The following is a 14,525-nucleotide window of genomic DNA, read 5'->3' on the forward strand; positions in this document are numbered from 1 at the left end:
ATACAGAACTGGCTGGGCCATCGACGCCAGAGTGTAGCAATGGAAGAGTGATTTTCTGATTGGAGGACTGTGACTAGTGGTGTTCCGCAGGGACCAGTGCTGGGACCTTTTCTGTTCATAGGATATATAAATGATTTGGAGGAAAATTTAATTAGTCTGATTAATGAGTTTGCGGAAGACACAAAGTTTGGTGGAATTGCAAATAAAGATGAGGATATTCACACGGTACAGCAGGATTTAGATTGTTTGGAGACGTGAGCGGCGAGATGACACATGAAGTTTAATTCGGACAAATGTGGTGTGATGCATTTTGGCTAGTATAATACAGGTAGGGAATATACAGTGAATGGTAGATACTTCAAGAGTATCGATAGTAAGAAAGATCTTGGTGTCCATGTCCACAGGTCACTGAAAGGGGCAACACAGGTGGAGAAGGAAGTCAAGAAGTCATACGGCATGCTTGCCTTCATTGGCCGGATCATTGAGTATAAAAGTTGGCAAGTAATGTTGTGGCTGTATAGGATCTTAGTTAGCCACACTTGGATTATAGTGTTGAATTCTGTTCGCCACACTACCAGAAGGATGTGGAAGCTTTCGAGAGCATTCAGAATAGATTTACCAGGATGTTGCCTCGTATTGAGGGCATTAGCTGTGAGGAGAGGTTGAATAACCTTGGTTTGTTCTCACTGGAACGAAGAAGGTTGAGGGGCGACCTGATTGATGTCCACAAAATTATGAGGGGCACAGACAGAATGGATCGTCAGAGACTTTTCCCCAGGGTACAAGGGTAAATTACTGGGCGGCATAGGTTTGAGTTGCGAGCGGCAAAGTTTAGTGGAGATCTGCGAGGAAGTGGTGGAAGGAGGGACGATAGTGACGTTGAACGGGTATCTTGATAAAGACTTAAATCTGATGGTAATAGAGGGATACGGACCCCGGAAGCGTATAAGGTTTTAGTTTAGATCGGCAGCATAGTGGGTGCAGGCTTGGAGGGCCAAAAAGCCTGTTCCTGTGCTGCACTTTTGTTTGTTCGTTGTTGTTTTCCAGTTCTAACTATTTGAATGCTATTGTGCTTCATGTATTTTGACAAGATTCAGCAAAGCTTGTGATAACGATATGTTCTGTGGGAAGAAGCACCTCATTATAATTTCACGCTATTTTTGAAAAATTCTCAATGAACGAGTGTCAGTTGGGGTACACATAAACACGGTAGGCCCTGAGTTTTCCGAAGCAGATCGTCCAGTAGCAGGAGGTTAAGCAGCAAACACTAAAAGACACAACTAACTAGTCGGAAATGTTTGGAGCTCGTCGGAGAGAAACTTTGTATTTCGAAATTAGTTCGGCCTTGGGAAGCAAGAGGTGCAAATAATCCTTCCTGGCTTGTCCACCAGCGATTCATGAGCCTCCCGAATGGGTAGAAAATGTAACAAGCATTCATAGCAAATGTGTCGATGCGGAGAGTTCTGAAAGCACTCCCCGATCGATTATCTAAGATAAATTGCATGCATTAAGTTCAGGATAGCAAATATGACGGAGAACGTGGTTGCAGAGATAAGCATCTCAGGTTCAGTTCAAGAAAATTGCGCAGCGATTGCCTCGTTTGTTGTGTAAAACACTGGTGTTTCCCAACTTAGCCGAACGAATTACGTCGGTTCAGCAAAGCTTATGGCATTCCAAAATATCACATACTAACTGGGCAGCCATGTTGATGATTTCCTGTATGAAATACTTACACTTTTTAAACTTGGTCTAGTTTGATACAGTTGTACACAATGTGCATTACCACCTTGAAGTTAGTGGTTCCTTTAATTTTAATTATTTCAGTCACTTCACATCATTTATGATGTTTGCAAATGGCCAGACAGAAGCGGCTGGATTCTCCAATTTGAATAATAACTGCTATGCTGTGTGGGAGCAGTGGCCTTTCCGCCAGATGAAATGATGCAAAAGCTGCAACGATCCTCTGTCTGGTGGGTGGCTTGCAGCCATGCCACGTAAAACTACCTGGAAATGTTATGTGACAGAGAAATCTGCACTTCCGTGGCCCAAATTAAAGCACATGATCAGATGATAGCGAATGTTACTAAATCACGCGCTATTTGTTTTGCAGCGTACTTGCATTAATCCTATCGCGTTCGTGTCCTAGATTTAGCTGCACCATTCCATAAAATTCAGGCACAAAATTGTAAAATTGTAAAGACCAAACAACAAACTGTTTCTGAAGACTTCTGATTCCCTGCAATTGACGTCAAATAATGAACAGAACCTGGGTCAAATGAACCTGGATCACTGTAAATGCGCTCTGACCAAACTTTCAATGTAATTGTCAGGAATGACAGCTAGTTACTCGGCCGTCGTTCAATTCATCGCACTGCCAGTTCTCGCGCATATTCACCAACACTATCTGCAACAATTTGAATCCAAATTTGTAACGATAATTAGACGTCGCATCCCGCCAAGCGGATTGATGTTAAAAGTTCAATAGTTTTCACGTGGCTTGCAGGTTATTTGTTCCTTCAGAAAGGTCACCACTCACTCTTTCATAAGTAATTGTCAAAGACAAGCAGCTAATTCGCATGTCTAGGTACAACTATAAAAAAGCATAAACGAATAACATAAAATAAAAACATAACTAAACCAGGAAATATTAGTAAAGTTACGCCTACTTAAAACATATATCAATTCATTTTCAGAAATAGAAAATTTGAAAAAACGGCTTGAAGAAAAGGGTTAGCGGAATTTTAAATCGTTCAATGTTGTGTGCCGTTAAGGTGTATTTTTTTTGTTCAGTTACAATTTTCAGCACAGTTAGATTTAGTTTGCTGCGGAAAATAAAGTTCAATGTATTACTTAATTGATTTGGTGGTCGAAGTTGTCGACGAAAAGTTCTAACATGTAACTGCGAGAAAAAGTTCCAGATTTAGGTGTCAGTGAAAGAAACAAATGACAAAACTTATGTTGAAGTGATTTCGGATATTTTGTCCCTTGTTTTATTCGGCAATTATTTTGCTCCACAATATCCTGCAATATTTTTGTGCCATCTACACATTTCTGAATTTAAAGCAATTAATCCGATCAAGCAGTAAGGAGGAAAATTCGTACTCTGACTCGTCCTCTGCGAACATTGTTTTTGTCGTTTCAGCTAAATACGAGGTTGAACACACCTTAGGTAAACAAGAACAATTGTCAATGGTTTACATGTCTTGTACCGTATTTAAAACAAGTTTTCTGTGTTTCCGCCACCACATCGAACCAAATTAATTATTCTGTGCCGTGGCAGGAAGTTTGTGGCCGCTATTTGACCACAATTGGAGGAACTTAGATGGCTTGAGAATCAGCTTGTTGTATTGTCTTTTCAGTTTTCTGCTTGAATTTAATGGAATAGTGTGGCTCAAGTGATCATCTAACTATTGGATCAATTGTATTTGTCCCTGTTCATCAAACACTGTTTCGGCACAGTAAGGAACGGTATCAAACTTATAGGATCCACTTTCATTTTTGACCATTATTACCAATGCACTGGCGACTAAATTGCTTCAATTGCACAATGTAACAGCTCTGGAAACAGTCTTCAGAGGAAGGGCACATTCATTCTCTGTAAGGACAATTTTGTTTACCTTTCGTTTACGTTCAGAACACATTTCTTTAATTTTCAATTTAGAGTATCTAATTATTTTTGTTTCCACTTAAGGCGCAATTTAGCCTGCCCAATCCACCTTATGGGGGTGAAACGCACGCAGACATGGCGAGAATGTGCAAACTCAGACGGGCAGTGACTCAGGGTCGGACTTCAAACACGGGTCCGCAGCGCCGCAGTCCCAGTGCTAACCACTGTGCCACATGCCGCCCTCAGAAATAATTTCTTGAGTCATTCACCTCCTCTGCTTCCAAAGGTTTTCTGCAATCTTTTCAGGCTCATCTTCCTTCCACCGTCCATTTGTCCGCAGTTCATTATTTTCCGAAGTTCACGTAATGTTTAACTACGTGGCAGGTATGCGTAGAGTTGTCGTTATGCCGCAGAAGCAGACCCACCCTTTCTACCGATGCTAACCCTGTTTCTTAACATTCGGAACGGAGAACCATCAGATTGTTTAACTATCGTAAACATTGTGCAATTGAGTGGGTACGTTACACTTCAAAAAAATATTTGATATATATCAACGTGCAGCCAGTTCAGAAAGCAATTTGTTGACTCCCCGAAATACAAATTGCTGTGGAATAAATAACTGTTTTTGGTGAACAAAAAGAACATCGATTTGGATCTAATTTCAGAGAATCCCAACTGCGCAGAAAGCGATCATTCCGCCAATAGAGTCTGCATTGACCATCCGAAAGAGCAAACTTCCGATGTCCAGTATAAAGATTGTACATATTACTTACAATCATTGCATACGTAACGTTTTGTGCTGCACTTGTGGACGATTCATTGTTGGAAAATCGAACACTTATGTTTTTAAGTATTTGATGTGTTTCCACATTTTTTTTCTGGTGGTCCTTCTTCTTCACACACTTTGATCCATCGATCTTCCTTTCATAGCGATAAAGCACAAGCTAACTGATGAACGTAACACACTTCAACAAAAATGTAACATGATTGGATATAAATATCAATTTTAGCTCCTGGAAGCTTATCCTTATTGGACATGGGAAGAAGATATTCGAAGGGCAATCATTCAGTTGCTCATCTGATTTTCTATCTGAGCGACAATATATGAATCAATAACAATATTTTGCAAGCATTAAATCGTGATTCAAAACGAAGCTGTTTCTTGAGCCTCAGTCTTGGTTATGTCGCTACACATCGGCTTAATTATTTGCAGGCAAGAAACGGGTGGATTAGTAACTCACTACTCGTAATACATTGGAAAATTTAATACCTAATCAATTGGAGGCCAATTATCAAGATTAATCTTTACCCCCCAACCTCACTTTGCATTATGTTCCCATAAGTGTATAATCTTCAGATCCGGAGACATACTTTATCTTTGACCCGAAGTCCTGATTTTATTTCCTCGTTTTTAAAGAAATAAAGCAATTGAAAGAAAGTCTCGAGGGTAAAGGTGAGTGTAAGAATGGAAAGTTCGCTGTTGTAATAATAATCTTTATTAGTGTCACAAGTAGGCTGACATTAACATTGCAATGAAGTTAGATCGCCCCACTCCGGCGCTTGTTCGGACACACCGAGGGAGAATTCAGAATGTTCAATTCACCAAACAAGCAATTATTTCAGCATATGTGTGAGGAAACCGGAGCACCCGGGAGACAGCAAGCGGACTCTACAGAGAATGTAGTCCAGCCGGGAATCGAATCCTTGTCCCTGCCACTGTGCAGCATCAGTGCTAACCATTGTTCTACCGTGATGGCCATCAAGAATCTAAGGCAGACTATCCGCAATGGTAAGTTCATTCTTGCAACGAACGAATCCATGGATACACCGGCGGAATATTGCAGGCTTTATTTCATTATCACGATGAACCAAATCCACTGCACGCACGAATATTTGTGCAAGAAACAGTCTGCTCTTCATCTCCGCCTTGTGTCTCCCGCCCACCAGGTCGCAGGTCTTGGTGTCACCACCCATGAGATGTAGCGCCATCACTGCCAGTCGTTATCAAGTCCACTCTGAATCTTATCTGTTTCATTTGCATAAAAATTATTTTACGGAATACCAATATGTATTTGCCGAAGCTGCTCTAACTAGCCTCGTGAGATAACATAGAAAATATTCGCGGATTAACTGCTCTGCACTGCTTCAAATGGAAGCGTGTCCTTCCTTCCCATGTTGAACAATATTGCATAGGGTGCCGAAAAATGTGCTCTGTGTTTGCAAAGCAGCACGTTTGTTATCTTTCTGGACCACACCACTTGCAAGGCATGCTAATAGTTCATTCAGCTTTACATTTTCATGTTGTTTCTGCAAGCTGACTTTTGGTGACTCATGAACATGAAAATTGAGTTATTTCTGTTTGCACCAGCCTGCAGTCTTGTCACTTAAATGTTATTCTGTACTAAATTTATTCCTCGCTAAGTGGGCTCACATCTCACATTTTTATATCCTGTAATCCTCCTGCCAATCTATGTGGATAATCTATTACAGTGCCTGTAGACTCCGTATCGTCATAACAAATGTGTTTTTACGTTTTTGAGAAATGTTTTATATTGCTCACTCGTTTGCTTCCATTGTCCAATTCGCCCAGTGCTATTATTACATGTTCAGTGTTTATTTATTGGTTTCTGAAAGCATTTCCATAATTTGGCCAACGTGTAACTTTCACGGCATATGACACTTCTATTTTTCTTTAATGACTCATTGAACGTCCTTCGTCAGCCATTGGTGTTGATTACTTCAAGTGGAATATTTCTTCATCAGTGGATTATTATTTTGTTGGGATTTATCAAATCGCCTTACATGGGAGCGGCATGTGGCGCAATGGGTAGCACTGGGACGACAGCGCTGAGAACGTGGGTTCAGGTCCCGGCCCCCGATATCTGTCCGTGTGCAGTTTGCGTGGGTTTCACTCCCACAACAAGAGCTGTGCAAGTTAGGTACATTGGCCACGCTAAATAGTCCCTTAATTGGAGAAAAAAATAATTGGACACTCTAAATTAAAAAACAATATATCACTTCAAATGTACGATATTTCAGTTTACCAGAATCCTTCTCACCAAGCTATGCAGTAACCACTGAGACCTCTCAGACCATGAGCCAGGTTTGTCTTCGCATATTTGTGAAAGTTTAAGACACCATTTAAGGGCACGCGCATCCCAATTTGACCGACAGCCAAATTGTATCATGTTGCGATCCCTCGGGCAGGTAAAACTCTTTATTATGATGTATTTGACTGATCCTGCCTCATTACACATTACCAGGTTCAATATTTCGTCCATTCTACAATCAAGGACGTACTGCTGCAATATGGCATTAAAGTGCAATACATGCACTCATTATCCACTTAGACATTGTCAATCCACATTGCCAAATTAATGTCAAGTTGAAAGTCGCATGTGATAATTGCAGTAAAGTGCTTCCAGACCCGTTATTATCTATTGACGTGTTGTCGACAACATTGTTTTTTTTTTACTGTTATGGGGACTATAATTATGTGATTATTAAGCTATTCCCTGTGTAATTACACCCACATTTATTCCACATACATAATATCTAAACCAAGATTATTTATCATTGTTGTACTAAGCTGATGCCTCCGAGATTTATGTGACGTCCACATACTTTCACAGTATCGATCCTCAATCTCACACAATCTTCAACAAGACGGTCATCTTGCAACACCGCCACTATTAATGTGATATTACCAACTCGTAGATTTATATTTGTGAAGTTATTTGATCCAACGTATCACAAATTCTGAGTGCGGAATAAGTATGTTTTCAAAGAACAATATAATTACGAATAATCAGTGTATTATATGGAAGGACATATTAGTCTCTTGAGACGGCAAGGACAACGGCGTGGCTTAAATATGACTGGGTAATGTACATGGGGAGCGGAGGCGTGGATCAGAGGGATATATATATAGAACAGTACAGCACAGACCCTTCGGCCCTCGATGTTGTGCCGAGCAATGATCACCCCACTCAAACCCACGTATCCACCCCATACCCTTAACCCACCACCCCCCAATTAACCTTATTCTATAGGACACTAAGGGCAATTTATCATGGCCAATCCACCTAACCTGCACATCTTTGGACTGTGGGAGGAAACCGGAGCACCCGGAGGAAACCGACGCACACACGGGTAGGACGTGCAGACTCCACACAGACAGTGACCCAGAATCGAACCTGGGACCCTGGAGCTGTGAAGCATTTATGCTAACCACCATGCTACCGTGCTGCCCTCTGAGAGCTCTGGAGAAAATTATCCATATTGGTCACGGTTAGTGCAGCACGGTGTAGTGATTAACACTGCTGCCTCAAGGCATAGAACATAGAACAGTACAGCACAGAACAGGCCCTTCGGCCCTCGATGTTGTGCCGAACAATGATCACCCTACTTAAACCCACGTAACCCGTATACCCATAACCCAACAATCCCCCCATTAACCTTACACTACGGGCAATTTAGCATGGCCAATCCACCTAACCCGCACGTCTTTGGACTGTGGGAGGAAACCGGAGCACCCGGAGGAAACCCACGCACACACGGGGAGGACGTGCAGGCTCCACACAGACAGTGACCCAGCCGAGAATCGAACCTGGGACGCTGGAGCTGTGAAGCATTGATGCTAACCACCATGCTACCGTGAGGCGCCGAGTACCTGGGTCCAAATGCCGTCCCCGAGCCATCATCTGTGTGGAGTTTGCACATTCTCCCCCTGTCTGCATGGGCCTCACCCCCAGAATCCAAAAAAGATGTTCAAGTTTGGTGAATTGTCCACGATAAATTGCCCCTTAATTGGAAAAAGAAGATTTAGCTAATCTAAATTTACTGGAAAAGATCATGCAGCTAGAGTTTGAAATTATGGAGATGAAAATAGGTTCGGTATCAAAACTTAAAAAATGCGTAAACTTTCAATTGAAATATATACGATACAAAATCTAAAATAAATTGTTTCCTTGCCGAACAATGTAATAAAACATATAATTCTTTGTTTTCCGCAATGGATACTTCATTATATCTTTTCACCATATGTATTTTCAATGCTCATTTCTTCAGAACTTCCTGACATTTCAATTGACATCTGTTTCTGATATTACTTCAATTAATTCCTTCAACTTAGATGGAAATCTGCGTAAACATATATCAGGCAAGCGACTTTGGCAAATTTCAATGTTCTCTTGTTTGCACACAACTTAGTTTACTTGAAGAAAATCAGTATCACTTTTCCCAGAGACCTTGTGAGAACTTGCGAAGCAATACCCATGCATACAGATAACCAGATAGAATGTGCTTCCAGAAAAGTTTAAAGTACGATTTACTTCTGAACAACCATGATTGCTTATGGGAATGTTAAAATGGTCCCGATCACGTCAGTTAAATCGGATTAGCGATCGGACGGTGTAGATGGAAAAGCTATGAATTTTACATTGCCGATCCAGCTCTTTTAAGACAGTTTGATCAATTCAACATCAAGTCTCGCTACGAGGTTTGAAATAAGATTTAATCTGCTCAATCTATCAACATCAACAAGTTGTCAATTCCTCATTTCATATTTGCAATCTATTGAAATTTGGCAAGTTATCGTACCGTTGTGCAGTATGCATATAATGAAATGTTTATTCGAAAATTGTCGGAGCTTTGCTTTACTTTCTTAATCTCTGGATATTACTATGTTCGAGTTTAAGCTCACATATTCTTTCTTAAAAAATACTTTTAGAGTACCCAACTATTTTTTTCCAATTAAGGGACAATTTAGTGTTGCCAATCCACATACTCTGCACATCTTTGAGTTGTGGGGGTGAAACCCACGCAGACATGGGGAAAATGTGCAAATTTCACATTTCCAGTGACCCAGGGCTGGAATTCGAAACTGGGTCCTGAGCGCCCGCAGTCCCAGTGCTAACCACTGCGCCACATGTCACCCTCAATCTGACATAGTTGAGTATTGTATGTGATACCGATATCATTTATGGGAAGGTAGCACCTATATTATAATTGTACAGGATTATTGCATAATTCTCAATGAACCAGTGTCAGTTGGGGTACATTGAAACAGTTTCGCCTCGGATATGATGGTGTCAAATCCGATCGTCCAACAGCGGGTGTTCAAGCAGCATGAATTAAAACATCCAACTAGTGCTGAGGAAATATTTAGAGCTGATGTGGTAGAAACATTAAACTGTGAAATTGGTTCGGAGGGCAATGCAGAGCTGAAAATAAACCGCTTTGACTCGCCCCACTGGGAGGCATAAGCACAAGTAGAGATATTTCTAAGCATTCAAAACAACCATGTTAATAAAGAGAGTTCAGAAAGCACTACCAGGTGAATTATCTGAGTTGAACATCATAAATTAATTTCAGAATCGCAGCTGGACTGGAGAACGTTGGTCCAGAGGTTAAGGTGAAAACAATAGCGCACCTCTAGCCTCATTTGTGTATAAACCACTGGAGCTTCCCACTTCTACCAAATGCATTGTTTGTATTGCAGAGGTTATGAAATTTCAAACGATCATATACTATCTGCAGCCATTTACAATTTTGGAATTTGGCTGGTTGGAGAGAGTTAAAGTCAATGAGCACAATCGCCTTGGAATTCATGACTCATTTAGATTTTATTCTTTGGAGCACATCACAGCATTTGTGATGATTGAACATGGCCAGACATAAGTGACAGAATTCTCTATTTGTGAGACTATTTGCAGCACAGATTCCTGGATTTTCACGACAAGTTTGGCGCCGCAACTGGACCGATTCAGCTATTTGTCAGTGGCTAGCACCGGCGCCGCATGGAACACAATCGGTTCCAATGAGATTCCAGTGTTGGATTTTCTGGTTTCGGAAGTGACACTCAGGAGGTTAACAAGCTGAAGTCGCAAATACATACCTCAATCCACACACACATCATCCCAGCTAACAGGATGCCAGGGAGCAGAGCGGCTCCGAGATTCACATGCACTGAGCTGGAGACCCTCTTGGACATGGTGGAGGAGAGCAGGATGCCCCTATATCCCGGCCTGGGAAGGAGACTGCGAGTCCCTATCATTTGCCATGTTTGGTCGCAGGTATCGAGGCAGTGAGTGCCATCAGCAACAACATCTGGAAGAACCTGAAAAAAACTGCACAACCTCCTTCGAGCAGCACTGTGCCCCTGCTGCGAACCTTCATCCCACACACCTGTGAAATGACGAACCCCTTCACCAGGAGGGCGGCCGAACCCTCACCCCGCACCACGTGTCCGCAACCATACCCAGCATGGCCCAGTGACTTGGCTAGTGAGACAACCAGCTACCCAACCCCCAGACGGATTGTGTGACACTGTAACTTTCAATTCCTCCCCATCACACCCCCCCCCAACCCCCCAGGAGAATGTCGCTCATAACCGCCAGGAGTTGCACAAAATTAGAGGTGGGAGGCTGGACCTGCGGCCGAAACCATAGCAGAGGATCCTGGACGTGCTTAGCAGGCAGGAAGGAACGTAGGATACCTGGGTGGTCGGCGTGGGCGAGAAAGTTAGACGCTGTTGAGTTGCCGTCCCCAGTGAAGAGTGTGCCAACCTCCCAACAGTACCACACACCACCCCAGTCACCACTCAACCCACATCCCCACCCTCACGTCACTCACCCCGCCCCTCAAAACACCGTCACAAGAACCGCACATCATTCCACCACCCGTCTCACCACTCTCACCCTCACCCCGACCCTCACCTCCACACCAGGCGCATCCCCAACAGATCAAGTCTACCTTGGTCAGTGGTGTAATCATGCATCTTAACTTGTGTCTTGCAAGACCTCTGTGAGATTGTGTGGTGTGGTTCCATACAGTCTCCTCGCCCAAGGCAATACCACAGACGGAGCCAGCTGTGAGCCGAGCACTGACGAAGAGACCAGCTTGGACAACACCCCTCAACCTGACACGTAGGCACGCTGAAGCTAGAGATGGGAATGGCTGAATTTCCCGTCGCAGCTGCTCATCGTGGCCCAGAAAGCATCCGGCCACTTCGTGCCCTCGCTATTGGAGACATAATTTTCCCCACAGATAGAAACGGAAGACCCGCCATGATAATTCACTGCACACCCGCCATGAAGTTCATGTAGGGCACGTAATCAGAGAAGAGCAGTGTGAGATTGCTCCTTTTCGTACATGTACAGGTTTGTTGGTGGCACCCTGTCTGACATGTTAATCCCGCGTGAGTTTTGGTTTTGCCTGCTCCTTGATTATTTCTATCTGTTTTCATTCGTGTCTGATTGGACATATAATTTTGCCAATTTGGCTACCGAACCAGGTTCTTCATGCAATCACTGAACGACGTCATGCACTGAAACGCCATCTCCTGATTTCTAATTATACTCGTTTTGCAGAAGATCCTGTGTTTTAAGGTCGGCTTTTCTGATTAACGCCAACTCCATGCCGTCGATTTTGTTTGTGAGCATTGGTAACTATTGCATTTCAAACTTCCTACCTTTGATACCATGATCTTTGCCTCTCTTTCGTTGTGACGACTTTCTCATTTTCTTTTGTTTAGAATTAGAAATGCTACGGAAGCGTGTGAAAGACACAGGTAGGTCAACAAATATCACGTTGAACAACTGATAATGAAAAATCCATGCTACACTCAGTCACGTAATTTGGCTTTATGGAGCAGTCCACTTAATAATTATTATCTAGAAAGTTGAAAAAATTGTCAAACTATTTTGATACACAGATGCAGCTGAATCAATTTCATTTATATAGTAACAATTCTCAATCTCTTCGAAAATGTGAAGCAAGCAGTTCTTCCAAAAAATATATGCTACAGATTATAAAATCAGCGATCGAACAGATCGACGACTTTCGGTCCATCCTATCCAAATTGGACAGCAATGATGAACTCAATCAGGTATATTCATCCATACAATTAACACCGCCATGCATCTTTCTTTATGAGATACCCATCGGTGTCTTTTTTTAACCGTATATTTTTTCCCCAAATTTTCATTCTGCTCGGCAGTGGGTACAAGCTCATGACGACTTGTTGTGCAAAAACTAACTACACATAAAAACTAGAGGCACCGTAAACAGTCAGCAAATAGTGCAAAACTACAAAGCATTTGAAAGGCACTCTTATGGGTGTACCTGCAGCAGACACCACTCGATGCAAAGAAGTGTAAACTGTGCTGACAGGAATAAGGTGCAGATACAATATATCAGATATAGTTTACAACGAAAGTGGTCCTCGGAGAAGCGTGACTTGAATATATCTGCACATATATTATTTTAGGTGGAAAGGGAAATTGAGAGAGTTATGATTAAAGAATAATTGCTTCGTGGCATTTATCAATGCGGACATACAGAAATCTAATGGCGTTGTACTGCCTTGCCACAAGATAGAACATTGAGCACAGTATTACGTCGAATTATGTGTGCAAACCGTTGGTGAGGACATGGAATTATTAAGGATGATGAAGAAAAAATTTCGTAAGCTTTTAAACATAAGGAACTCTGGTTAAAAGATAACCTGCTAATTAGGTTTGCTTTCCGTCGAGAAAAGAAGGCTAATGGAAGATTTGACAGTGGGCGAAAATTATGTGGGATCTGAATAAAGACGATATGGAGAGACTGTTTCCACTCAGGAAAGCACCGAAAATTAAATGGTACAGATTTGCTACAATTTAACCAAAGCAAACTAACCAAAGATGATATGTGGACAAATGTTTTACGCACCAAATGGTCCTGATTATGAATACACGGCTTAAACGTGTGGTGGTGGAGAGTCAGTTAAAGCATTCTAAATCTAATGAGAGTGCGATCTGATAAGGAAGTGCAGGTAAACTTATGGCCCATGGAGAGATGGCACGAGGTGAAATGCTCAGTCTGAGCAGCAGCTGTCGGAAAGGTCAAACGTCTCCCTTTGGACATGAAGAGTTATGTGACTGTCGTGATAATACAGTCATAATGCACCGCAGGACCTGCTCTTTAAACTGGAAAAAAATAGATTTCCATGTCGATCTTACAATAATTACTCGTCGACAATTCTATGAATCTTCCCTCAGCGTCATTCGCTGCAAGGGGAACAGCACTTGTTTTTTAAAAACATAAATCATGTGCAACTCTTGGGGAGACAGTGGTGCACTGGCATTGCCACGGTCCTAGCCTTGCAGCGATCCAGAAAATCGCTGAACTCTGAGCTGAATAAAAATCTGGAATTAGACGTCTAATGAAGACCAGGTGCCAATTGGGCTCAGGAAAAATAAAAGCATCTGGTTCACGAATGTCCTTTATGGAAGGAAATCCACAGCCCTACCTTGTCTGGCCTATATCTGCCTCCACACTTGACGCAATGTAGTTAGTTCCTAAATGCCCCATCAAGAGCAATAGGAAATAACCAATAAATGTATGCTGTCCCAGATAACATTGCCCACATATTCTGATAGCACCAAAAATGCTCCATCCGTTGAAACAACCCAAACAATCTCTTCTGCAGCCGCTCAGCGATCATTATATTCTTCCTAAAATGCTTCGAGCATAACTGGATACAATGGGGCAGCTATAGACTGGGTTTTTAATCATTTGGCATAATTTCGCTACTGTTGTACACAATGGAGTAAACAAACCATCGCTTGGGCTTTGCTGAGTAATACTTCCTGCCACCTGCATGGATCAGAGCAAATAAAACCCCCGTGTCATTGTGGTCCTATTCACTGTTTTTAACTGCGCTATTCAGGCAGTATTGTATCTTCTTATCCAAACTGTCGACATTGTTCACTTCACATGTATACATTTTCAGTTTCGCAATTAGTTTTCATGCTCATCCATGGTACAGACGATTGGTATCAACAATCAATTTGCTACTTTTATAATTTTGGTATTTTATAAATTCTGCTTTTTATTTAAATATATGTATATATTCATGATTTGAACGAGGGAA

General features: G+C 42.0%; 1 protein-coding gene across 1 annotated transcript in view; it reads left to right on the forward strand.

Moving 5' to 3' along the window:
- Positions 1-14,525, forward strand: part of LOC119976524 (golgin subfamily A member 4-like) — a 1,176,663-nt gene that overhangs the window by 916,456 nt on the left and 245,682 nt on the right. Inside the window, exons 135-139 of the mRNA XM_038817077.1 lie at positions 2,694-2,729; positions 3,143-3,169; positions 5,025-5,060; positions 8,742-8,768; positions 12,144-12,179. Of these exons, the coding sequence (XP_038673005.1) occupies positions 2,694-2,729; positions 3,143-3,169; positions 5,025-5,060; positions 8,742-8,768; positions 12,144-12,179 (162 nt within the window). The remainder of the gene's footprint in view (positions 1-2,693; positions 2,730-3,142; positions 3,170-5,024; positions 5,061-8,741; positions 8,769-12,143; positions 12,180-14,525) is intronic.

This window comes from Scyliorhinus canicula, chromosome 13, assembly GCF_902713615.1.
Source record: "Scyliorhinus canicula chromosome 13, sScyCan1.1, whole genome shotgun sequence".
Lineage (NCBI taxonomy): Eukaryota > Metazoa > Chordata > Chondrichthyes > Carcharhiniformes > Scyliorhinidae > Scyliorhinus > Scyliorhinus canicula.